This window comes from Brienomyrus brachyistius, chromosome 23 (assembly GCF_023856365.1).
Source record: "Brienomyrus brachyistius isolate T26 chromosome 23, BBRACH_0.4, whole genome shotgun sequence".
NCBI classification, from domain to species: domain Eukaryota; kingdom Metazoa; phylum Chordata; class Actinopteri; order Osteoglossiformes; family Mormyridae; genus Brienomyrus; species Brienomyrus brachyistius.
Genome location: NC_064555.1, coordinates 4,291,101 through 4,318,693, shown reverse-complemented (window position 1 = coordinate 4,318,693; position 27,593 = coordinate 4,291,101). Strand labels below are relative to the sequence as shown.

Below are 27,593 nucleotides of genomic sequence, written 5' to 3'. Positions count from 1 at the left end.
GACCGTTTCAAAGTTGCTATTTTTTATTCCAAGTGAATATCTGAACCTCTGCAGGTGAATTGTAATCTTACTGTAATTGTAATCTTTTGGATACCATATTTGGCACTAGAAATTCTGTCATATTAGCAAATTCATGGAATTTCCATTGTTCATTTTCCAGTGTAACGAGTGTTTGATAAAATTATCAGAAAGGCAAGAATGTAATTCTTTCATAAATACTAATTACATAAAACTACTGCCTATCTAATACACGAAGCCATTTTTAATGGGAATAGTCAAATATACAATTTCAGATTTTATGCTACCAGTACTTGGGAAATCTGATCTTTCTTTAGAAATTATTTTATGTCAGTGCAAAGTCTACTTCATGTCTAACAACTCACCAGGGGTTTTCATTAATGTATATTTCTATAGATACACATGAGATAAACGATATGTACAGTTAATTCATATTCTTTTGAGTATGCCATTGTCCTTTTTCCTCGTCAAAGACATTAAACAAGCTGCCATTCCAGAAACGTATTTTTAAATGTATCCAAACAGGCTGGATCAATGCATCACAAAGCGATTCTTCAACAATAATAAAATAAATCTTTTGAATAAAATAAGTACCCAGACATTTTAAAATACTGCTCATATTACATTAAGACAGCGAGTACCAATGCAGTGTACCATGAATATACAAGTAATAAGGCAGACATTATAATAGCCCGCAAGACAACAAATAGAAGTGGAATTGTCATAATATGTAAAGAATATAAAAGTGTCTCAGTACACACTTACCATATGAAACTGGCTGCAATCTTTGTCTAACACAATTTAAAAAAAGCTACAAAAGTATTTTTCTGAGTAATGTCAGAAAAAACTGTGCTTGGCTCCTTTAATGAAGTTTACAAGTGTGCATTGCAAATGTCCTACTAGCCATCTCAGACTTGTACTTTAAATTGTAAAGACAAGAAAATTACGTATAAAAGAGCCTAGATGAAGCGACGTTTTACAGACTTATCTGACAAAGGCAAGTCTCTTTGGCAGAAATACACAGTCACATGTCGTGACCTGCAGTGGGCTGCCGTCGATGGATAATATTTCTGCAGTACCGCACAATCCACTCTTTGTGCTTCAGAACCCTACACGTGATTACAGTCAGCGTACCTACAGCAAGGAACTAATATTTATGACACATAACAGCCAGATAGTTGTTTACATTATTAGCAATAATACCTGAAATAAATCTGCATGCTGTGAACCACTGATTTTCCCATCATCCCTTCACTGCACTGGCTAAATTAAGCCCATTATTATGTAGTTATCCAGTGACTGATACTACTCCTTCATCTGTCATTTATTATTCAAATCTGGAACTCGTTTCAGTTCCTAGAACTCTGTTGGGACAGTCATCACACAATGCACCACTTGCTACGTTTCTGCTATAAATATTTCCAAAAATCAAGTAGAATTCTCACAATAAAACCTTGAAAACACCAACTGTGCCCTTGTGGTGACAAGATATTCCAGACTTTTTTCGGCAGTATGCACTGTTATCTTTCCCTTGGTTTTTACTGTAATGATCTTCGGTGAAGTATTTTAGACAATCTCTATTGTACTGCTTCTTTTCATTTTCCTGTGCTATTGTGCGCCATTTTTAGCATGTGTCTACGGTATGTGTCACACAGATATTTTAAATGGGCGTCTAATCCTACTGATTTTCATGCATTGTAAGTGCATTATACACAATACTGAGCCGTGAAGCTGCGGAGGTCTGATGGCAGTGATGTTCACATTGACACATTGAGATACGCAATGACCAGTGTGACCAAAAGGAAGTACCTCGGGAAAGTGACGATGTCACTTCCTGTCACAGACAAACAAACGCAGCATTATAATACTTCTCGCATATGCGCTGCTGTGTGCAGTTTGGCAGTCAGAGTCGGGACATCTCCCTGTTCAGCTCCAGCTCCCCCACACTCTCGTAGTCGGGCTCCCACTGATTCGCCTGCCGGCTTCCAGCCCCAGACGCCTTTCCGGCTGATTCGCAGATCTTGATGGTCTCGTAGCCTGGATCCCCGTGTCCGGTGCCTTCCTCCTGGGATGGCGGACGCCCGCCCAGGCCCGGCTGCCGGTATACGTCCTTCACCGTGGCGTACAGTTCGCTGGAGGACGACTCGGACACGCTCTTAATCTCGCCGATGCTGCTGTAGTCGCTCTCCTTCTCCGTAGCCGAAGGCTTCAGGACTGATGAATACAAGGCGGACAGCTATGGGGAGAGACGGTAAAGGGGAAAAGCGTGAGTCGCTGCTCATTTAAGATGGTGTTGGATAGCACATGCGACTGCCTACTGTTTATCGAGGTGTCGCAGCAATATGGGGTTTAAGGGGAACGGACAAACCTGGACCGTCCTTGTCCTGTGGGACATGAGCAGCCCATCATGACTGCCGCAGGGTCATGCACTACTTGCAATGTCACAATGGAAAGCGCGGGGGGGGGGGGGGGGGGGACACTGCCGATGCCCTTAAATGATCACATGCAGTGACCCACATGGCAATGGGCACTGAACCTGACTGGCTCAAGAACAACTACCTACAAATGAAAGCTTTGGAGTGTAATGATGAAACTGTAGCACAACGATCCATTCAATGTATTATATTTACTAATTTGTTTAATTCTTATACCTTTAGATGAACTTTTTTACTTTATCTGCAGTGCACTACAATATGTAACATCGAGAAGTGTATGAGGAGATTACGTACAAGTGAGAATACAGGTAGTTCTCGATTAACATAAGTAATAGGTCTCGCAGCCCTTACGCACGTCACGTCTACCTTCCGTACCATCTGAGATCCTTTATAGCGAAAAACACATGCGAGCCGAAATATGATACAATATATTAAAAAAACAGATATTACAAAAAATGAAAAGACAACGTTTTGATAAATTTTCAGCGTGTCACCTTTTTTCATTAGGGCTTTCGTAAACTCTACGTATCACAGATATTTTTTGCATTTCAGTATGTATTTACGTCACCTGCCGGGACAGGAAGGCCGGTGTATCTATGCCAGTCAGATGCTGTATTTTATTCCTCAAAAACGGGACAAAGCACAACATAAACTAGGCAGAACTGACCCCTACGCCCTAGATCTGGAGGCACAAGTGTCTGGAAAAGGCGCAGAACAGGCGGGACCATTTCTGAGCACCAATTCATTCACCGGCTGCGTACCACCGATCCCCATCTTGGAGCTCCTGAAAATTCTGTGCTTTGGGCTTCTTATGTCTGTCTGTGTGTTGTGATTCACGTCTCCTTATGAATGAATTCTAGGAAAGTCCCGCTTCCCCATCCTACAGGAAAAGCTGGCAGAGTGATTTTACACTTTAGCTAGATAGTCTTTTTATAGGAAACTGCCACGTCACACCACTTGGTGTGAAAGTTTAAGTCAGTTCCATCATACCGTGATTCTGAAACACAACCACATTATTTCAAGACAGACATTCTGTTCTAGTTGCCAGTGACCAGCATGGATTTCCACACATCTCTGGTGAACCTATAGTTTCTGCTTTTTGGCTTAAGGCAATTGAATCAGACCCAGATTGGAGCATTTCAGCATAGAGTTGGTTGGTAAGTGACCATTTTGTTTGATGAGTGGGGGGGGGGGGGGTCAGCATGCCATGGGGATAATTTAATATCCTTGAAATATTTCTATACCTCTCTCCAGATTCTACAAAAATACTAATCTAAAATCATGTACAACGTCTTCATTTTACACAAACGAACCCTATTTAAATACTAAATAATGTTATTTGTACCAGAGATTATTTAAGTGTGTTAAAGTTTCAGGGGTCTGTTCTGTTAGAGTCTATACATCATGGGACGTCATATGTAGCAGATTACAAGCTGTAACTTACTACTATCAGCTGAGGGTTGGCAGGTTCCTAATTTTAATTCCAGAGCTTCAGCTAATGCCATAAAAATAGCACAAAAATATGACAATAAAAAGTGAAATGAAAGTGATTAATTATCATTGTCGACACCACAGAACACAAAACAAGATGTATCCTCTGTTACTCATTATGTCACATTGTGGCAGCTATGACAGCTAATTCAGCAGCCGGTGTGGGAGGGTGATACCTTGCTCAGTGCTACAGTGGTGGCCGGAGTTTCAAACTACGAACTTTTCAATCACACATTTTTTTTTAAGTAAATCAACAATATTTTAAATAAATATAGATACTTAATTGTCTTTACGCCTCCCACAACTTCCTCTTTTTTTCCATAGAGGAAGTTGTCTGCGAAGGGCTGCCACCCGTAGCGGCGCCCAGGGAGCTGGGGGTTAAGGGCCTTGCTCAAGGACCCACAGGCTGAGGCTGGGTTTGAACCTGCGACCTTCTGATTACAGGCACACAGGCTTAGCCCACAGAGCCACACACTGCTCCAAATATAGTGCAATAGTGGTAAATAGGAGCAGAATCCAAGCTGTTTTGCGGGAGGCTTACTTTGCACCAGCATGGTGCGCAGTCCATGGGATCTGCGGAAGATAACACAGAAGCAAAACATCTCAAGCAGACACGACGTGCAAATCGCTGTCCGTCGTCTCACCTCTCCATTCTCCATCCCCGCCGCAGACACACAGGGCATTTGTTGGTTCTCGTTCTCATCCAGGACTTTGTCTGGAATGGGAGGCGGCTTCTCTTCCTCAGATTCCGGTTCAGTTGGAGACTGGATGCATCGCTGGGCATCCAGGTCGGTACTGTACCGGCTCTTCTTATTGAGGTCCACGGAGGCGTACTCTACTCCCAGTGACAGGGGCGGTCTGACAGGAGATTTGGGGATGAGGCCCCCATTGAGTACGGCCAGCTCAGACCCCTCCCTGGAGTCCTTCAGCTCCTTGACGGTCTCGTACAGGGAGTCTTCCACGCTGACATCCCGGGACGTCTCCTTCACCATCTCGTAGGTCCCGTCGCCGCTGGTAGCTTGTGCCACCGCTCCTGCTTCCTCGAAGGGTCTGCCAGGGGGGATGCTAGGCAGCTCGCGATCCTGGGGGCACTTGGAAGACCTCAGCTCTGACTGATTGGACATAATATCCTCTGAAGGCTGGGGACTGGTGTCTATCGTGTCGTCTGTAAGCACTGTGGATGGGAAGAACCATGCTAATGGCCTAGCAGAGTCAGAATGCCATTGCTTAACCTCATCCATTCATAACACCAGTATGTTAATGGTGTTAATGGAAATGAACCCCATAAGGAAGCACTCATAGGAGTTTTACTTACACAAAAATGTTCTGAGGGCAGAACTAAAAATGAACCAATCAGATTGCACAGGAGGTGGGTCCAGGCAACAAAAGGAGGCAGGACCAACCAATCAGATGTCTTCGTCCCACGTCCTCTAGTTGCTGGGACCCACCTCCTCTACAACCTGACTGGTCATCTCTTTAAACCAGGGGTGGGCAATCTTATCTAGAAAGGGTCTTTCTGTATGCGGGTCTTCACTGCAACTCCATAATTAAATTACTGATTAGCAGACTGATTGGCTGAAGAGTCCTCACACCTGGGTGTGAACAGCTGACCTACAGTTTACCCCAAAAACCCACATGTACACCAACCCTTTGCGGATAAGATTGGCCTCCCCTGCTCTAAATCAATCATTTTTCCATTCTGCCCTCAGAACATTTTTGTGTATGTAAAACTCCCACAAGCTAAGGAAGCACATTTAAACAAGAAACATAACAATCATTGACTTTATTCATTCTACCTGTAGCGCTGGTAAACGGTCCATTCTGAGAGCTGCTGGCAGCCAAGTCTAAAGCTGGGCTTTCAACAGACTGGCTGAATCCTTCCCTTTCTGACACCTGAAGAGAGAAGAAGAGGCTCCAATCACTTCTATGACTGAGACCCCTGTGAGACCAACTACGAAATATTTTTACAGGTAAAAAAGAAACGCGTTGTAAACTTGCAACAGAAACAGAGGGGGATTGATTTCAATCCAAGCCGTCAAAAGATACACACCCCATTCATGAGATTTTCATGGTCTCTGATGTTCCCGCTGGCTTTCTTTTGTCTAGAAACAGAGAATAAAGTAAGCAGAGTGAGCAGCAAAGCTTGGCTAATTTCACGCAGCACACTGAACGCGGCTCCCCGACGTGCACAACAAAGGGTGATTATGTCGCCGCACAAATTTTCACGACATAATAGCATTTACATTTCTATACTTTACAACCTAAAAGGAAAACGAGAGGAAACTCATGAATAATTTATTCATTCTACATTTCAAAAGCATATTTTATTATTAATTTCTATGCAGATACCAGTCTAGTCTTAATAAAAGTTGGGAGAAAAAAAATTATTTGTAAAAATCAAGGCATAAAATTGATCTACTCTGATAAAGTACTACAGCTACAACATTTCTGCCATGTGTAAATCAGAAAGCCTTAAACTTTAGATGAACTGCCTCAGAATTTCTGATCAAGTACAAACTGGTTTTATTAACTTAATTAAAAAATTACACTTTCTAACATACTCAGAACACCTTGCTTAAAATTTTCTTATAGAGAGAAGCATGGATGTCAGGAACAAAAAAACAACTTTAACGCGTCACACAAAAATTAGAAACAAATCAGATGGCAGCGAACTCAAAATGCTTCAAGTGTAACTGAAATCAGAAAATGTGATGTTACGGATCTTCCAATGTCTGCAGTAGTACACCTTTGAGTAAACAGGACCAGACAGCCACTAGAGACGCTGAGGACTCGAGGTCCCAATAATGAAATTACTCTTCTAACCAAAGGATTTGAACCAGCGCCCTTCTGAGCACAAGTACAGCATCCTAACCGACTGAGCCACACACTGCTCTCATCACACAAACATATACTAAGTTTTAGTATTTAGTGATTACAAGTAGTACTGCTACTGATGCAGCCTCGTTTTTTCATCTCGGGCCGCAAAGTGAAGTGGGATAAACGCATGAACGCAGCATACTGACTTACCCCTGACAGCTCGCACACAGCCACAGGACGACAAGCAGGAGCAGGAAAGCTGCTATGGTGGTAAGAACACCCACTAACGGCTGCACTGCCACTGCCAAAGCTCCGGGACCCAGCACAGTGTTCAGCGCTGGAGCCATCACGCGTCACACGTATGCTGTTCGATTCATCTGCAGGGGGGGGTGCCTTTTTACAGCAGCTAGACACACAGAATAGAAAAAGGTGCATCATTACCAAGCGAGACGCAAATATGCAGTTGTTGCAAAAAATAAACAAACAAACCCCACCAAAGAACCCTACAGGAAAATCAAACGGAAACTGTATCGTATTTCATTTAGGGATTTGTAATTCTCAGCAGATTACAAATCTAGCGACAGGAAATGACAGACCAGGACTCCCCAGCAGGGGGCAGCCACATTGTTAACAAACATTGCGTTCCCTCAGAATGTAGCTTCTCCCATCTCAGAATCTGTCAGAACTCAGTGCAGCTCTGGCCGGGATGCTACAGAACAGATCTAAACGGTCTTGTAGGCAACATATGCAATTTCATATAAGATAAAATATTCAAAACTTTTTTTTTAATTCTCCACGTGACCCTGACAAATCGAAGTGTTTTAATAATAAACCGTTTTAAGCTAGTCATTCATACCATACCTTGACACCCAGACCACATAACATTTCTTTGCCTGTAAGCTAGTAAACAGCAATAAAAGGAATTACTTAACATACCAGGTTGGGGCAGTAGCGCCAGCACTGACCCTGACATAGCTAACAGGATGGTGACCATACTACCATCACCTCCCTAATTCAGCATGGAAACCAGTCACTTCTGTAAAGCTAAAGCGTCACCAGGGCTGCTGTGAACCCCCAGGGCCTGGTCATATATTTCGTTATAGCAGCGTTTCTCAATCCAGTCCTCGGTTAACATATCAGTATTGGCCAATGTTCATTAAAGACGATATCGGCATCGATTGAATGTGTCAATCTTGGTCGATATTGCCGGTCAATATTTAGAGTTTAGTCAATATTCACAGTTAGTTGCACCAGAGCTAAAAATGTAACTGCGAAAATAATGAAGATGATCGCATTGGAGCATCCATCCATTTCCGAGGGATTTTGTCGGCTCATTCACCACTTAGATCCTCGCTACAGTCTCCCAGTCCATGCTGCTTCTCTGATGCCCCCCTTTCTGCATTATACGACGTGGTCGCTACACATATTCCTGGGATCTTCGTCACGTCAGTGTCACGGCAGATTTGTGGAGCTTGGAGGTTAGCCGATTATCGGTAATATAAGACAAAAATATAATCGGTTATTGGTATTGGCAAAAATTTCCACATCGGTGCATTGCTACATTTCGTGCAGGGCAGATGATGATGGATGCTTACCAGCCCCACGGCCGGTCAGCTGCAGTTTCTGCTGACTAAGACAGGGCTTAATGCTTGTGTAGTTCATAGAGTTGTAGGTCAGCTGAAAGAGCCCTTCTGTGCGATTATCACTGTGCATTTAGATGATATTTGCCAGTGCGTAAACATGTATATCTGCATTTCTCTGTATACTCATATCTGTGTCTTAAATGACTTTGTAAATATCTCTGTATATACTCAGGGAGTTAATTATTAACCTCAAGGCAATTTGATTTGATTACGATTATTTAGGGAGCGATTCAGCGCGTCAAAAATCTTTCACCTTATACCAGAATTCGATTCGATTAATCAATAACGTGATTATTTTGATTACCTGAATTCGAACCTTTTTTTTTTTAGCTTTGCTGAAAGAAATTCACAGATATGACCATGGGAACCTAATTTCAAATTACTAATGAGATATACTGCTACTCTGAGCATCTACTCTGAGCACACGAGCATGCAACTCGGAAGGGGGAGTATCTTTAATGAGGATTTTGCCCCACAAAATCTAATATAACTGATTCTGACATTACAGACCCATGCAGTTGAATCAACACCTAAATCATCGATTCATCATGATGCATTAGTGCATATTTACACATGCAGTGTATGCTATACATAATAGGTATACACATATGCTATACACGTTCTCTGGTGCTGCCTCTAGATGAAGCCTTTGTGTTCTGGTTTAAGGAACTGAAAAAAGATAAATGCTTCTAAGCAGAATGTGGTCTTCACAGCCTGGATTCATACCTAAATTTACCACCATGCAGTCGAAACACATTAAAAACAAGCCCCCCGCAGGACAGATGTGCATCTCCGTCACTGAGGCCAATGCGATACTTGATGCATTGCCAGCGATCCGATACATTGCAGAGACATATGAAGCAAGTATGACACAACGCAAAAGAATATGATTTTATGCAATACAGATACAATGACAGTATAGAGAGGGAGAGGGGATCAATAAAAATATAAAGCAACTGGTCAAAAAATACTGGTTACTAAGCAGTAAAAGCATGCAGCCTCTACTAATAATTATATAGTTATAAATTAGATTTTACCAATGCAAAGATGTTAACTATGTATGCCAAGTTCACTCCAAACTGTACCCGCTGCACACTTTTGTAACCACGGAAGTCGCATCACAAACTTTTATGCTGGTGCACCAAGACAAATCTGTGAATCTTACCATCCCTACTCTGCAGGCTCTGTCCACCTGGAACATGACAGGATGGTAGCTCCCTGCTCTCATGGTTTCTGCCAAACGAATCGATGTCCAAAGCTAGAATGACCTCCCGCACAGCAGGATACAGCCAAGCTGGGCGCCCTCTGACCACACGAGCTCACAGGTCCCAGGAGAATGGGAAGATTTTCATGCCAGAAAAACAGAGCTAACAGAGTTTCTTCCTGTTCTCGGGCCGACGGTGATGAAGTAGCTTTATGGTATCTCTGCATCAGCCCTCCGCCCACAACCCCACACAGTGAACTCAAAAAATTTGACTGAAATATACACAAGAAAAATTCAGAATGCAGAAAAGGCGCAAGCAGCACTCCTCCTGCGGTTAAGAGAAGCCTTTAGCTAATGTTTAGAAGACCAGGAAGTCAAGCAAAACCGCTGTTCTCGGCTAGCTGTGAGATATAAAAATAACCCAAAGCAAAATTCAGAAAACACCAAACAATGTGTTAACCCAACTTTACAGTCAGCGGATCCCTGAAATAAAAGGACGGGCAGTTTGCAGGTGTTTCATCATAAATTCACTGATGAATTTGGGCATTAGAGTAAAGGTGACAGAGACGAGGCCCGTCCAGCTTGATCATTAACAGGAAAAGTTACCAAAACACCAGCAAAGGCGGGGCTGATTGTTAGAGAGGAGGGCGCTGCACTGCGGTCTGGTGGTTACTGTTCACACAAAACACTGAAGGACTTTGTCTTTTCTCAGGCTGCACGGGAGGTCGATTCTTTTTGAATATACAGTGTTGTGGAAAGAAAATTCCACCTGGGGACAATCAAGGTTAACTAACCAAATTAGCTATAGATAACCACAGATGTCCTATTTTTCTTTTTAATTTGATAATTTATATGCATATATACTTTTATTACTGGATTAAGTTTTGCTTAGCCATTGGCAGTCAGCTGTCGCCGGCCAGACCTGCGAGTCCATCGCACTCAGCACACTTTTACTAAAGCTCCGTCTCCTCCTTTCAGCCCAATGCTAATTTCCCTCCCCACTGCTCTGTATTCAAGGCACCGTGTCCTGCTTCACTGCTTATGCAGCTCAGCTGAACAACGTAAGCCTGTGTGGAAATGTTTACATACTTTGGATTACAGTCGGTCTTCTCTTTGTCTGCCATCATCAAAAAAAAAACAAGTGTTAATATCATCACATCAGCAGTATAACATTTTATATGTGGAAAAAGATACGAGCGGCAGTGGCACCGAACCCAAAACATATGCAAGAAAATCTGGGAATATGGGATGTAAAAAATGATGCCATTATATTGCTGAATTGAGGCCTCAACGCCCGCATCTCTCACGCAGAGTGACGTGCATCCAGTGTATGAAATGAACCAAAGCAACATACATTTCTGAGAAAGTGGGGACAGACAGTCCCTAAAGCAATTGGTGGTTAAAGATCCCACCCAAGAGCTCAACTGTAAATTCATCAATCTCCAGTGGGATTTGAAGCAGCAACCTTCCGATCACAGGCAACAGGCTCACAAAGGAATGAGCCACATGCTGTTATGCCACATTTATCAGCAGCACACTGGAATATCTCTGCGTGTCATTATATACATCATCAACACTTCAGAAAGCCACTTCAGCTGTTCGGGCCTGAATGTTACACTGCAAGGTGTAGAACCGCTCGCGCAAGCGATTATGGCATGAATCAAAAGAATAAATGACAGAGTCAGGTAGAGACACATCTGTGGTTATTCAATATGCCCAACTGTTCCCCAGTGTGAGCATATATTTGAGCACTGACAGAATTAAGACACAAGAATTGCAATCAAATACATTTAAGTCCACACATGAAGATTCTGCACTTATACATCACAATTAATGAAGCACCAGTATTCAAGGTGGTTGTAGCCAGGTTTGGAGGAGCCAGTGCTGAAGTTACTCACAAAAGTAATCCATTACAAACAGTTCAGGTCCAGAAAGTACAAATCCAGTTGAGTATAAAGGAGTCGGCCACACAGTAATCAACTGGTTAGCTGAAACAAAACCTGGGTCTGGATTTGTACTTTCTGGACCTGAACGGTCTGTAATTGATTACTTTTATGAGTAACTTCCCCAACACTGGGGGCAGGAGGTGACAGATTTTGGCTCTACAGCTCTTACTGAGCAGCAATATCAGCAACGGACTATAGCCAGATGGAGTCACCCTTTGCCATTCCTGTTTTTTTCCGGCCCACACGATAACCGGTATGTTTTTGGTAAATGTTACTGATAATCATCCTCTGACCTCCACAAATCCATAGAGAAGGTCCTGTGAATGCATATAGCAACCACATCATATAATACAGATGGTGAAACATTAAGTAAGTGGTACTGACTTGGAAGACTGTAGCGAGGTGCTAAGAAGTGAATGAGCCGACAAAATTCCCTCGTCCTCCACTACGAAAAATGGCTGATGGTACTAATCAGGAAATGCAACTGGAGTAAGAATGTAAATTTCCCTGAAATCTGAATTCAATTCCAATTCTGTTCCTCATACTTTTTCTCCAATCAAAACTCCAGTTCCTTTCCTTGGTTTGGTTTGGAATCGCTGAATGCATTCCGGAACGGGCCCCCACCCTGCTTTCCACGCTCCCAGAAAACCACCCTTCATACTTTATGACATGTAAATCAAATGGGAAATTCTCCAAGCAATGAACCTTTCCCAGAACCAAAAGATATGGAAAACCAACCAGATATACAAAACACAGAAAAATTCACAAATTATCTATTGCCACTTTTCCACTGCCACCAACGACCAAGATGTACTTGAACTGTACCACTATTATGTATATTATCTATCAATGAAAACATATTAAGTTCCATGCAAACACATATTTATTATTTAAAAAAAAAAAAAACAATTTAGACTTGCCCAGGACATTATTCAGATTTTTAAATTTCCAAGTGATGGAAAATATATATCTGGTGTCGACTTGAATGAATCCAAGGTTTAAACCTCACCTACAAGGTTTAAACCTCACCTACAAGGTTAAAACCTCACCTACAAGGTTGCATACCTCCACTACATTTCCTATTAAGAAATCTTTTCTTTGATTAGACACCCACTACCTATTGTTTACTGATGCGTCCTCAGTGCTAACAGTAAGATAAGGATTCTTCGTAGGGTACAGGGCGAAATGAACACATGGGTTAACCTCATATTCATAAGAAGATGAATTTTAATTCTGTCCAAAAAAAATAAACAGAAATATAGATTTCTCTGACTGGCAACTTATGAAATTGCTTGAATTGTTTAAGAACGTTTCAAGTAAAAGATATATTTAATTTCAAAATTCATTTTCCTAGGCTGTTTAGTTGTGAGGAAAACCCTTTGAAATTATCAGGACTTCTGCTAGAATGTCTCTTAAAACAGATCTAATATTCATCAGTTGTAATAATAAATACATTTTTATTTTTTTTGTAACACACACAACATCTTACATGTCATTCTTAAACAAATGCTTTAAAAAGAAAATCAAGGTCACTGATGGAAAATGTATGTGAAGCAGGAGGATAACGGAATGGGGTAGCAAATGGAACAGAATAAAAAACTGAAAAAAGCAGCATAGCTAGTCTTCCGAAGAGCGGGGATTCTACAAGGATCAACGTTATAGAATCAGCTAGCGATCTAGGGTCGTCTCTTTCACTTGCCTGTCTTCACAATTCTACCACTAGATAAACACTAAACAAGATTTGTGATAGGTTACCACAAAGACAGGCAAAAAAATTCAAGACAACATTTAAGATTCAAATCGGGTCTGGGTATAACCTCCACTCAGGCCTAAATGGAAGCATGTATGAACTACTTACAACCTGCCTTTCCACAACAATAGATATGAAGACATAAGCAAAAAAACCTTTAAACTCAGTTAGACACTAGAGGGTTTTTACATGGTAATTGATGTTTTTATTCATTAGGTCTCCATATGCAGGGCTTTTACACATTCAACACAGTGTGAAGCCAAGAATCCATCCAAGGACACTCAGTCTTTAAAATAAGCTGGACACCTGCCCAGTCCCGAGTAGATCACAGCAGCATTCCTGTGAACCTAAAAATAAATGCTGTAAGCAAACCCTCTCGTGGGAATATTCCGGAATCCCAACTGCATTTCAAGAACGCTGATGCGGCTTGTCAGAGTTTCGCTCCATCAGTCCACGGGAACGGGTTCAGAGGTGAAGATGCCACGAGGGCATGGAGAATGATCACAGCCCCCCCCCCCCCAAACCCGCCCTTGTAGGTATTTACATTTAATACTTTGAGAGCCCTTTCTGACCCCTACATATAGCAGAAGCACCGCTCCCCAAAGGTCTTCACCAACCAGCAGCCAGGCTTCAACTCCCTCCAACAGTGCTATGTAACGCCCAACTGCTGGTAGGTTATGGGTTTGCATAAAAACACCACGCATTAGGGCTGTGACCATGCCACATGCATTTCAACAAATCATGGCCTAGCCAGGATGACCCTGAGAAATTCAAAAAAAAGGATTACTTCCACTTAACTGAAGTAGACAGGAAAAAGAGGGGCCCGTATTTTTGCTTATATTGATGACAAATGGTTCAAGCGATGAAAGATGAATTGCTTTACTTAAAACTCTGGCTTTCAACTATGTGCCTGACTGGACATAACTAATGCTGGGGGATTCCACCACAGTGCAGTGCATGTACTGTAAGTGACAGGGACTGTACTGGGGACTGAACAATCACGGAAGAGCCGGGAATCTCCAGAAATCATCCTGGCCAGGTGCTTAAAAAAAAAAAGCAATGAAAATACTGAGTGACAATGTATGACATTTTGATATTTCCGTGTGATATTTTTGATATTTTGATAAGACTGAAATAAGATGTAAATAATCAGACTTCAGGGTCTGCACTCATGACACAAGCCAAAATTTGTCTGTTGCATGTTCAACACTATGAACAGCGACTTCTGCCCTCAATCAGATATCACAAGTTTCCAGAGACAGTATTACACACACACACACACACACACACACACACACACACACACACACACACAAACAAACACACAAACACTGCAATGTTGCAGTGTTTCCCCTAGGTTTACAGCTTTGGGGGGGGGCAACAGGTTCATGTGTTTCTTTTAATGACAGCAGTAAATATAACAACTGAACTAAACATCAGAAAGTTTCTGCTACTCGCAGGAGAGTGAGTGTTGCCATCTTCTCCACCTTGGGAACGTTTAAAAAACGCAGATAATTTTGTCAGCTTTTCAGGTGATTGACGCGACATATTTTCTGAGGCGTGCTCTCTGTCCGCTGGTGGGAGTGAGCTCACCTGTGTGTGCGCGCACGTGTCTGTGCGCACGCATGGGGGCGGAGCTCCGGCATGCGCGATACAGAGAGCAGAGGAGAATTGTAAACGCGCGACCGTGTAGAGAGAAAAATGACAAGCTGTCGTGTAAATAAGATAAATAACATACGGCTATTTAGTTCGTTTAATAAAAGGACAATGTATAGAGCTGTTCTATAGGAATGGTAACCTTAAATGACTTCTGCTGTGATCTGGCACTATATAGAAAATAAAATTTAATAAAATTAACTTGACCTTCAAGGGGGGGCAGGAGGTGCCTTTGGGGGGGGGGGTGCCCCCCTAATATAATGGTAGGGGAAACACTGATGTTGGCACACCTATCTAGGTAGGGACTGGGGAAATCCCAGTCACATCACCCTTAACCCCCACCCAGCTCTAACCTTAACCATAAGTAACCAAACAAAATACAAGACTTTTGCCATTTTGGGTCTTTTGGTTGCAGCCACAGATTTTTATAAAACTGAGGTTATCCAAATGGTGACCTAACAAATGTCCCCAATAGTAAGAAAGTTTCAGGTTTTACTGCATTTTGATCCCCAAATGCGATTTATGCAAGTATGCGAAACAAACAAAAACACACAGACAGTGAGGTTGTTAAAATGTGTGACATCACAGCCCCGAGGTCAGGGATTCAAACCCCACTCCATGTGACCCTAACATTAGCTGTACACTCCGTTTTTAAAGCCCAACATTAAAACGAACAGAAAAGCATGACATCATATATTAGCCATTTGCTTATCATGTGTGTGGCTGCTAGCAACACTATAGCTACTCATGATAAGCAGCGTCAGCGGGGATGCAAATAGGCAGGACTGGCACCGGGATCAGCCCCCTCCCCCCTTCATTACAGCTACATCTCATGTACACCCCGCTCTAAAAAAACAGCTCCTTTACAACTTTTTGTTCCAGCTTACATCACAAAAGTAATAAGGCTGAATGTTTCTGTGTTGCTGAACTGACCCAAAACATTTCTCATCATTGCACATCTGTTTAGTGGATGCTTTTCCAAAGTGACATACAGTATATTTTTAAGAAGGCAGGCTTAGCCACCCTCAGAACAGTTAAGGATAAGAGCCTTGCTCAAGAGCAAAAATTTTCTTCCGGTCACAGGCACAAGAGCCTAACCCACTGAGCCAGACACTACCCCCACTTTTGCCATGACAATGGAAACAACTTAAGTTTGAGCAACGAAGTCAATCTCCCTCTTATGGCCTGTTTACACGTATGTCAGTCAGAGAGAGAAAAGGCAAGAGGGGAACCGCTGGCTGATGACAAGGCAACAACCACTGTCCTTCAAACTGCACTTCAGTTTCCAGTGAAATCCTCTAACGCTTCAGTCCTTGCAAGTGCATTACTGAAACCAATGAATTGTAATAGTATCTAAGGCAGGATATATTACAGCTTATGCATTAACTCAGACAAGAGGGAGGCTCACATTTCACCCATAATCCCTTTATTTGGAGACAGAATTTGTGACTGTAATATGAAAAAGATGTGCAAATCTATAGAGAGCTTGTGACACCCACATCCTGGTTAGGGGGGATTCACAGGAGGCCTGGAGTGCATCCCAGGCAGCAGCAGGGTACAAAGCAGGGGTAACACCCTGGGCAGGACGCCAGCCCGACGCAGAACGCGCACACAAACATAAGCTACGGGCAATTTACAGGCTATAATTGTATGTCTTCGGCCTGCGGGGGGAAATCGGAGTTCCCAGAGGAAACCCACGCAACAGCGAGAACATTGAACCTCAGCAGACAGAGCAAAGATGGGCCTCAAACTCCAAAGCCTGAAAGTGCAAAGTAGCAGCGACAACCACCAAGCGACTGTCACTGGGCACCTTTAAACGCAACAAAATTATGCGAATGCAGCAAAATTTTGGCAGAATGACAAGGGAAAACACCTACTGATACCCTAATGGGAACAGGTGCTGGGTGATAGGCCTAATAACATGAATGCAAGGTTTCTGTCTGTGGGGACTGAATTAACTTACTCTCTGACAGATATCGAGTACCTTAATATTTCTGCAAGAAATTTTCAGATCCCGTAGGCAGACAAAGCGTGACCTTGGACGGGCTCTTCAGCTCAGGTCTTCGATAATCTTCACAATCGACAGAAGATTTCCCCAAATCAGAAGCCTAATTGAGAGCCGACATAAATAACAGGCTTTTCTGGCACCTCCCCTAAATGGTGTTGCAGAGATCCGTTCATCCTTTTCAAATCAAAATCGAATCAAAGTTTAACAAATGCACAACAGTACAGCAAACAGGGGTAGATGCAGGCAATGAAATGAGTTTCAGAATCACTGGCTTGTCATTGTGCTCAATTAATTTCCATGAACAACTACAAAAATACATGCAGTATTAGAAAAATCAACATTTGCACAATGCTTAGACTTTGCAACGCTGCCTGTCTGGGATAGTATGGGATCGAATGGGAGCTGCCATTCTTAAAGTTAAAACATAAAGTAAAAATACCAAATGAAACCAAGAAAACGGTAGACTATCAGAAAGCCAGGCAACCGTCCTAACTCTTTAGAGCACATATTCATACCGAGAACATGCCATCTGATGTCCAATCGTGGGTTCGGCTTTGATGCTCTCACTGAATTTGCCTTAACAGCACAAGGAAACTACATGTGACCCACGTACAAAATCGCTATGCTCTTGCCAAACAGCACTTAGCGGCTAGCAATGGCTACCCAAAGAGGAAGCATGACATTGCTCAACAAATCCCAACACGGCAACATTAGGCTGATGTAGATACCAGTATGAAGGGCCCTGCGGTTTTTAACTCTTAGGTAACTCCAGTGTCCAGCCCCATATGAAATACCCAGGGTGCGATACATTGACCGATACAAACCACATCAGTCAAAACCAGCAATGCAGGTGAAAGGAGACCGACACATGAATTAAAGAGCTAAGTCATAAAACTAAACGGCAAAATGCTTCAGGAGATGACCTTTGTTTCTCATTCTTGTTTTGCAGTTTTATTAATATGGGTTTGGTAGATAACAAACCCCATTTCCTTGTACCCGATTAGGAAAAGGAAGTGGGAGTGGTCATTTAATTGTGAAAAGTACGAGCTGCAAAAAGCACTGCAAGGTAAAAGTACAGAAATCCTGCAATCACGCACACGGATAATAAGTACTGAGATTTCTCATGGAAGCCCCTCATTTGGAGGCGTCCTTACAGGGAACGGACGACAGATGGGGATTTTCTAAAATGTCGCCACATGGTCAAGTTTCACATGATGGAAGTGATTTTGTAAACGCTGCTAAATTTGATTTCTTTGGCTGGTCAAACAAGGTCACACGGCATTAGGGTTGGACACAAGTTTTAGAATTGTTCCTAAATAGTACGCCTTACATTAAATTCATTAAATACATTAAATTCAATAATGAAATTCCTGGGAAGGAGATTTTCTGTGTTAAGGTCCCTAATCATGCTGACACCTAAACATAAAAAAAAAAAAAACATCAAATTTCAAAATTAAAATACTCGTCCTTTACATTTCACATCAAAAATCCAAATATCTGGGCAGCTCCCTCCATTCTTAGGCACTTATTCGTCCTGATATAACTTAACTAAAATAAAAAATTAAATGTTCAAAAGGAGGAATAAACATCAATCCAGTAGAAGAACTATGTTGCAGGTGAGAGGAGCATGAGGTCCATGTGGCAGTGAAGGGGAGGGTGACACAGGGCTGTTATTTAGACACAGGAATGGAGACGGGCTGAACAAAAACAAAAGATGGCCTTTTCTGCGTCAGCACAAAGGAAATACAAAAAACAATGGAAGCCGGGTCTTGGAAGAGCTCAAAAGAGTGTAGATCTGGACACCGAGGAGGCTTCAACTCTTTCTCCGTGCCGAGGAACTCGAGGGCACAGCTGAGGAGTACAAATGTTCCCACGGAGCCTAACTGGGAAACGGTTATTCCCCTCTCTATCCTGGGAAACATGCATTTACATGCTAACGATAACTCAGACACGTGTTTTTGGTCATTAGGAGGAAACTGGAATATCCAGAGGGATTCCAAGTAACCCTGAGGGGGGGGGGGGTATATGAACTTTACATACACAAATTTGTGGGCTGCAAGCTGTGGTGCTATAAGCACGGAGCTTCATTGCTGGCCTGTTCCCATCTCATCCATCCATCCATCCATCCATCGCCGTATACAGCAGAGAATTGTGGAAAAACAAAACATGACCTCATATCTGTAGACTTCGTATCTGAGTTGTGTCATCTTGCCAGAAAAGTAAAGCTAACCAGCTGTTTGCCACAGAGACGGAAACCCTTGACCAAAATGAGCTATAAAGCGAGGCTATATTTGAAACCCTATACTATACTACTAGTATCTGCTGATTTGATCCAAAAAGTAGTGTTGTACGTGGTAGGCGAAACATCTTCAATTTCCCGTACACCAAAGATACCTGGATGTCGTACTGATTTCGAAGATACAGGAAGTGTTTTTCAATACCAAGAACACAAAGACTGTATATTCGGTCTTGGCAAGAGCGTTTCTTGTGAAGGATGAACTTGGGATGCAGTGAATCATGGGATTGGTCCCGTCCAGCTAGGATGTATCTCACTCATCCTTCATGTTTGAGGAGAAGGAAGAACAACATACAGGGATTTTTATCGTCCTCTCATGTTCTTAACACCGTACACTGTTTTAAATGATGCCTCATCTGTAGGAAATGGTCATTATGGATTTAAAAGGCTTGTAGGGAAGTTATGCTATGAAATTCTTACGAAAAAGCTGCCATACTGGATACCACACTGACTAACAGTAGGCAGTATATACTGGTCACAGTATGCGGTTTTGAAACCAGCTCAAGACGCATGACTGAAACACAAAGCTGAGCAATAAGCTTTCAAATGAGGGTAAAACTGCTGCTTACCCACCAAGGGCGGAGCACATGTCAACAATTCACACTTCCCCATTTCTGGTTTTCAAGCTTCACTCAGGGTGATCACAAGACAATTTACCATGAAGAGAAAAAAACGGAAGAAAAAAATAGCACATTAAACATGCAGCTTCTCACGCTAAAGCGTGCAGAGCAACACCAAGTCCTGTTGCTTGGCAACTAAACAAGGAGACACTTTAAACTATAAGCTTGATCGCATTCTAAGAAATGTGTAAATGAAAATTGCTTCGTCCTAAGTTCCCGTAAAATGCACGGCAACATTTCTCACTATGGTGACCGGCAGCGTGACTCTGGAAAGGAGAGTAGCTAGAAGATTAAGGCTCTAAAAGGAGGACGACCATGAAAAGTGGTTGGGGGGGGGGGGGTTAGGGTGGGTTATATCATTCACATACTACGAAAGCCGGGAACGGTATATCTATCAAGATCCCGTTATCTCGAGATAACGGCCTAAAAAGAATTGCAGGCAGGCCTGTTCTTGGCAGTATGCGTGTTTGGGTGTTTCATCTGTTTTCGGTGGGTGGGTAGGAGGGTTGGGAAAAGGAGGACAAGGGGGCCAAAAGGAGGACAAGGGGGCCAAAAGGAGGACAAGAGGGCCAAAAGGAGGACAAGGGGGGCAAAAGGAGGACACCCAACAGCGGTACAGACAGAGGACTGAAAACAGGACTGTCTGGACGCAATACGGACAAGTGGTCAGCCTACTTCTCTACAGTAAGACCTAAAGAGTTGCCAACTCCCAATAGACTAGATTTTTGTGCAGTCCCAGCTCCGAGTGTGAACAGTCTCTATGGCTCTGTTGTTCATTTCAGCTCTTTCTGGGCCATCCAGCTTTTTACCACCAGCAAAACACACTGAGCTCAAGTGAGCTGTCAAGAATAACCTTGCCCAAGTGTGCTGTTACTGGTACTGGTGTGCGTTATGGCTCCTGTGATTCTTGAGACAGAAGGACGTATGCATTAATAAAATTTTGACACGTGTATGATATTAATAATTCATCACCAACATTAAAAACAAACTGCACACACATTCCTTGTGTGGACAATACCTCACAGATTAAGCACTGAAAAGAATGATAAGAAGATACAGTAGGAATTTGAGGAATGCATTTCTTTTAAACACATATATATGAAAAGAAAATGACAAGGATAGTTGAGGAAACAGATTTGAAATTTGAAAGCAAAGCGCGTGGAATTAAAATGTAATGTACTCGTATAATGAAGGGGTTTCATATCAACTGAAAAACTATTTTCAACTGTCTGGCATGTGAACATATGTACCTACAACAAAGTACAGATAGGCATCAAAACACATATACCATGGAAAGTTCTGTGACCTTCTCAACCACTCCCTTTCCCAATTATTACTCATAATTATAACTACCCACTGACCACTGTAAATCCACAAGTCTTGAGGTCATAGCAAACCACAGCTTTGGAATAACATGAATAGGAATGTATTGTACCATTTACTGCACTATATGTCAAGAAGATACCGACGATATGGGGCGGGGCAGTCCTGTCAATCACGCATCGGCCGTCCAATAAGATGCTAGGAGACAGCAGGTGTCAGAACGCCCAATTCCACTCAAAGACGTTTCGAAAATAGAAAAGGGAAGTTAATCGTTTAAAACGTCCATATCCCTAATCGCTGCATGAACTGGGTTAAATAATTTATCCGAAATGCCAATAAAAGACAATTAAATGGAAATCATTCTGCCAGAGAAACAAATACGGTGATAAACTTATTCCACAGACAAGGATCAGCAGTTAAATAAATACTACCGCTTTCTGCATCTTCAGCATGCATTGCCATGGACAATCAATTTCCACGTCATTTCCCTAATTTTGGCATTGACACACAAAATGGTTTCTTGTACGTGAAAACAGACAACTACGTATTACTACAAAGCTTTCATCTTTAGCAGAAACACGGCCAGCGGTAACATCTAGCTAAAACAACCCTGAATAAATACATGTCGGCAGTGTCATAAAGAGCAGGGGTATTTGCAAATAAGGGAATAATGAAGCAGTACATTCTGTCTCACAAATACATATGTGTGCATGTATGTACGTATGTGTTTTGAAAGGTAACTAAATTTTCAAACCCGTCCCTAGTAATACATTTTCTGCAAAACGTGTTATTGTTGGTCAATCTCGTATCTCCACTGTTTATTCATGCATCCTCTTTGATAGCTGCCTGTAAAGAATCTCTGCGCTACCGCAGTTCCTCATGGTGTTTCTGTTTTAATGCAGCCCCTGGCATCCTGCGGCATTAAATTGACCGGATACAATGAAGTTTCATAGCGCTTCCATAGCAACCGTACACTAAATTTGAAACCCTGCAATTTCAGTCTTAAACTGCTTTGTAAAACCAATCACAAATTAACCAACTTCGAGTGAGAATAGGTACTGTAAAACCACTTACCGAAAACGGATCTTCCATAAAATTTCGGTCGTTCACTTAAATTCAAACCCGACTTATATCTAAGCTCTTACCCACCTAGAGAAAATGAGAATTTTTGGTCAAACGGCAACGTTCTTGAAAAGCTGCAAAGAGTGAATACAGTTAAAAAAACAGCTTAATTAAATATTTCTCTATTTTTCGCGCATCGTGCTACACAGTGGACCTGCCGAACTGAGACCGAAGCCGCTACGCTACTCCTCCCCTTCTTCGTTCCGATATCAAAGAGAAGCGAACGCTAAGGAGCGGCGCTGTGCATGCTGGGAAAAGTAGTTCCCATCTTGTTGCTCAGTTCTGCATATTAACGCAAATCTTCTTCAGATGAAGCCAGTGGAGATGTGCAGAAAGAAAGGTAGGAAACCCTGCCCTATGGAACCTTCAGCCATTCCAGGTAGTTCAATACTCCACTGTTGGGCAATCATATTAAATATAACTCATTAATCTCTTATTTGAATCAGACGTGATACATGGAATAACTGTGCCGTGGCCAATGATGGGTTTAGAAATGGACCGTCCTGTGAGAATCAATATGCACAGGAAGCATCACTGTGTCTCTCTCTCCCCCCCCCCCCCAACAACATGCAAAAACTATTGAATACGAAATAATCAAACACAATTATACTGAATAGATAGATGGATAAACCAACAAAAAACTCTAAACAAACGGAAGTACAGGGAGTCTTAACGAACCCTTGCCAAACTTAGGGCAATCGTTTACGGTCATAACAACCTAGAGTCACATATCTATCACCCTTTTAATATAAAGGACATGCAGAGGGGTTGAATGTTATACCTCCTTTGATAGTGACACAAACTGCTCAAAATACGTTACTCAGATGTGGAAATAAACAAACAAACAAACAAACAAAAAAAACAAATAAATAAAAAGCCGGAGTTTGCCAATAGTTTAAACTTAAACGTAAAAATGTCTCCATATGACGTGTTTGTGGCCTAGCCGGAAACACAGTGAACGACCAAAGCTGCGAATTCCAACCTGTGTTCCACTATTTCCATCTACTGGTGTAAAAGAAATATAGCAACTTTAAGACAGAAGTATATATTAATAGGCAGTCTTTTTCCCCGAATCCGTTTTAACAAAAAATATTCGTACGTCCCGCCCATCCATCCGCTAGCCATTCATCCATCTGTTTTCCATACCGCCTTATGATACTGAAAATCTACATTATAACCTTATAACTCATGCCACTGAAAATATACTTTACAATTTTCTAATATTTTATTATTTCATGTTTTATATTAACTAATAAGCGATTATAAAAAAATCCTAGCAATAGATTTTATTTCATTAAGCACGTAAATACAAAAATAAAACAATACACAGCTATGCCTATGTCTTGCAGCCTGCAGTCAGGGCGCCTTGCAGCCGTGCTGGGAATTGTAGTTTTATTGTAAAGTTGAAAGGTCAACTGGAGCAAGATGGCGACCATAGAGGAAAGGTTTTGCTGAAGAACATAAAGAGCATAATTGTGCAATTTTGTCCGTTTGAATCTAATGTGCGTTCAACAAGGTAGGAGCGTTTTCATTATATATCAATGGTACTACTAAGTTATCGAAACCAAGCTCCAAATAACCATGTAGCACACCATTTAGTGAACACGTTGTGAAAGAATATCGCGTTTTCTTACAGGTGTATAAAGATCAAATTATTTTAAAACATTTTAAATTTTACATCAGCAGTATAATTTCTTTTTAGTTTGTTTTCCCACTGCGTATTGTAATAGCTGCTGTTTGGAAATATTTGCATATTACATTTGAATTTGTCATACTTCCATCTTTTTTTTTACATTTGTCATATATTCTTATATTTTCTACAGGGAGTTCTTAGCTGTGGTTGGAAGTGAAAAAATAAGATCAACAAATATGAACTGCGAGGTTAGGGCAGAAGTAAAACATGACGGCTCTGACCCCTTTGTTAACATTACATTCAGTAAGTAAAACTGTAAAATAAGTTCACATTGCTGCATAAGGCAACCTCATATACAATCTTGTCTTCTTGTCATGGTGTTTTTATATAAATGCTATCATGTAAAAATTGCATATGTTCAGTTTGAAGTAATGCTCAGGATAGCATTAATGTCAGTAAATACTATTTAATGAAAATGGTAATTGAACTGGGCATGTTGTGTGAGAATGTGTGATTGCTGCGATTTGGTCCTGCCCGTAAGGTTTTACTTAAGTTGTTTTGTTGTTTCCTCAGCTGACGGAGAGAGGTTACTGATGAAGGGCAAGAAACTGACCAGCTTCGAAATGCTCTCTGCTCTGAATTCTCGTTGCCAAGCCAAAGACCCACATTCAAAGGAGGCAGTTAATTAGTAAATGACGCCATAATTGATGTATGTGTATTCTTTGTAAAAAAATAAATCTATAAATTACACTAAAAAGAATCTATTTTGCTCACCCTGAAATATCGATTTTTAATTTATTTAGTAAGATTTCACTTGCTGCACACTTGGTGCCATATCTATTTGTCACGAAAACGAACATATACTTTACATTTGTGTAGTGAAATTATTTTCCGCTCCCTTAATTCTGCTTAAACAGAAAAACCAATAAGAAATGATAATATAAAAATGGCAAAAAAATAAGATGCCAAAAATAGCGTAGTGACTGTGTAAAGTGCATGCTGGGTGTAGCTGTTAGCCATCAGTGCAGTTCTCATGTAAAAAACTTGGAGGAAATCTTTGCAAACAGTGGAAAAGTTTGCAAACTTTGGTGAATATCAAACCCAGAACAATGGAGGTGTAACTTGTACGTGCCCCCCACTGACCCACCATGCTGTCATTCATCTGTTTATGATGTTACTGAAAATAGGATTGTCAAACGTATCCCTTGGGCTCCATCCTTCCAGCTTAATTTAACGGTCCTGATATGGTACGATAACCTTTGTTTAATATTATATGAGATTATATAAACTTCATTGATCCCAGGGAGACATTCTTGTACGCACATCCGCAGGGTCCGTAGAGCACAGACAAACTTACGTACACTGTATAACAGACAACAGGCGGGGACGGCACGCGTAGTGGAAATGGATTAGAAACTAAACAATACACAAATAGAATCCTGAAAAAGAATATTATGAAATATTAATTCATGAAAGGATGAAAAGACATGTCAAGAGGTAAAGTCCACGTCAGTTCTTTCTTCAATAACAAAGACAGCCCCGGTCAACCCAATACGCGACATAGACGTAGGGCGCCACCTATTGAGGGGAAAGTAAGCAAAGGAATTGAAATAGTAATTTGTGTAAACTACTACATCTTGCCAACTATTTATCTATTGACTAATACAGCTGCTGAAATGGGGAGTCAACCTCTGACTTACTGTAATTTGGCAGGGAGCAAAGATCTCGTGCTTTGATAACCCTTCCCCTTTATGACTGTTGTCTTATTCAGTTGCTCGTCGTGACGTGTATTGCATTGATTGGCCTTAAGAAACTGACGCATCCGGGGGCATCTCTTTAAATACCATTATATACGAATTACATACATGACACAATTACGATACTCTAAAAGCGCTACGTTTAGAGCATCAAAAATCACGAACAAGGAAAATGGTTGAAAAGTTTGTAGGAACATGGAGAATGGTCTCCAGTGAGAATTTTGATGACTATATGAAGGCTTTGGGTAAGATTTTCTTTTTAATTTTTTCGCTACCAAATTTGATTTGCAAGTTAGAAATGGTCAGAAAATAGCACTGACTTTTGTCAGTGGTTATAATAATACTACGTAATGCAAATCACAGAGAAAGTTAAAAGTAATGCTTAATGTTACTGCAAGAATGCCACAGACTATTAAAGGTTAGGGTTTCGGCATTCCACTTATGTGTAAAATCTGAAATTTGAGTTTGCCACTTTACTGTTTGTTTGGTGCATCGCAGGTGTGGGTTTTGCAACTCGCCAGATGGGAAACATGGCAAAACCAAGCCTGACGTTCAGCGTTGACGATCAAGGAGCTGTTTGCATGAAATCGCAGAGCACATTCAAAACCACCGAGCTTAAATTCAGGCTGAATGAGGAATTCGAAGAAATCACCGCGGATGACAGAAAGACCAAGGCGCGTTTGTCGCTGATTTCACACCAGCGCCTTAGAGCCATGCAGCGTATTAACTCCAAGAAATGACGTGTGTAATTTCACTTTTTCAATTTCCAGACTACATTTACCCTTGAAAATGGCAAACTTGTGCAAAAACAGTCATGGGATGGCAAAGAAACGACACTAGAAAAGAGAAGTAAAAGATGGGAAATTGATGGCGGTAAGAAAACGCTTCGTTTCCTCGCATCCTTCTTGTTGTTGATAAAGATAAGATATTAATTTGATGCCAAGAAATAAATGTAACGATAATAATAATGATCTGAATAATCCGATGTCCCAGTTTATGGACTTTATATAACAAAAACCTTAATTGTAGGGTATAATTTCGCAGATTGAAATTCGTAGAGTCTCGTTGAAATATATTCTTAGTAATAAGTTTTATTTTTTTTTCTACTGAACACTTCGATTGTTCTTATTTCTCATTACAGAGATGCACCATAGGGAAGGTGGTCGCAATGAGGTCATACGTCAAAGAAGATTAAGGAGATTCTGACAGTGACACCGGGACCAGTTCAATTTTAAGTTTAACTTGTATCTGGATCGCGTTTTAACAAATAAAACGCATGGATATGTGTCTCTGGAAACACCTGGAGTGTCTGTGATGTTTAATTAAAAGTGGTAGTCTTACATTTTTTGTGTTTTTTATTATTAAATATTTACTCCATCTTTTCTATCTGGGCACTGAGTGTCTGCACAGCTTTGGTACGATGGACTGGTATGTCAGATGGCCAGTCCAGACCTGAATTGCAGTGTGAGTTGTAGATTAAGCCTTCTTGTTTACAAATGTTTCCAGACAAAATTTTACATGGAAGGAAGCAGCTGCTGGCTGCTATTAGCAGCATTTATTCCTTCTATAATCTTTCATATCTGCTTATGGAGCCTGGAGTTTATCCCAGCAAGGGCGGGGCACCAAGGCATTATAGAGGGAACTCGATTAACAAATTTCAATAGATTGTGATGCCAATGAACCGGCTGTCATGATTGTCCCTGCACCCTTTAATTAGGACATGATGTAGGACATATATATAGTTGTATGTTATGCTGCTGGGGTTTGGGTGTATAAACCTAACTTGTCATGGGTCTGCGCCTTTTAGGCCTGAATCTGAACAAGATCCGAATGATTTTAGGTGTTTAAACAAGCACACTATCAGTTTGAGAAGC

General features: G+C 41.4%; 1 protein-coding gene, 1 long non-coding RNA gene and 1 pseudogene across 4 annotated transcripts; 2 read left to right on the top strand and 1 right to left on the bottom strand.

Annotated features, from left to right (window-relative positions):
- Nucleotides 1-5: 5 nt before the first annotated feature.
- On the bottom strand, nt 6-22,658 carry pag1 (phosphoprotein membrane anchor with glycosphingolipid microdomains 1). Of its 3 annotated transcripts, XM_048993433.1 has the most exons (7): nt 22,282-22,658; nt 19,834-19,890; nt 6,972-7,167; nt 5,995-6,046; nt 5,741-5,837; nt 4,589-5,118; nt 6-2,254 (listed from the first exon to the last, which is right to left on the bottom strand). In XM_048993433.1, exons 3-7 carry the CDS (start codon nt 7,106-7,108, stop codon nt 1,922-1,924), a joined length of 1,149 nt encoding a protein of 382 aa, XP_048849390.1. In that variant the 5' UTR covers nt 7,109-7,167; nt 19,834-19,890; nt 22,282-22,658; the 3' UTR covers nt 6-1,921. The 3 variants fall into 3 exon arrangements, with proteins under 3 accessions (XP_048849390.1, XP_048849388.1, XP_048849389.1); XM_048993431.1 differs by lacking the exon at nt 19,834-19,890 and having other exon boundaries at nt 22,282-22,656; XM_048993432.1 differs by lacking the exons at nt 19,834-19,890; nt 22,282-22,658 and adding an exon at nt 9,570-12,375.
- Nucleotides 22,565-24,558, top strand: LOC125719024 (uncharacterized). The gene is made up of 3 exons (XR_007385002.1): nt 22,565-22,669; nt 24,153-24,265; nt 24,536-24,558. It is a non-coding gene; the product is annotated as an uncharacterized LOC125719024 (long non-coding RNA).
- Nucleotides 24,559-25,801: 1,243 nt separating this feature from the next.
- On the top strand, nt 25,802-27,059 carry LOC125719023 (fatty acid-binding protein, heart-like; annotated as a pseudogene).
- The last annotated feature ends 534 nt before the right edge of the window (nt 27,060-27,593 follow it).

Coding starts and splice junctions, on each gene's coding strand:
- pag1 (XM_048993433.1), bottom strand. CDS start 7,108: ATGGCTCCAGCGCTGAACACTGTGCTGGGTCCCGGAGCTTTGGCAGTG. Junction 6,047..6,971: donor CTGTGTGCGAGCTGTCAGGG/GTAAGTCAGTAT, acceptor CTCTGTTTCTAG/ACAAAAGAAAGCCAGCGGGA. Junction 5,119..5,740: donor ACCGTTTACCAGCGCTACAG/GTAGAATGAATA, acceptor TCCCATCCACAG/TGCTTACAGACGACACGATA.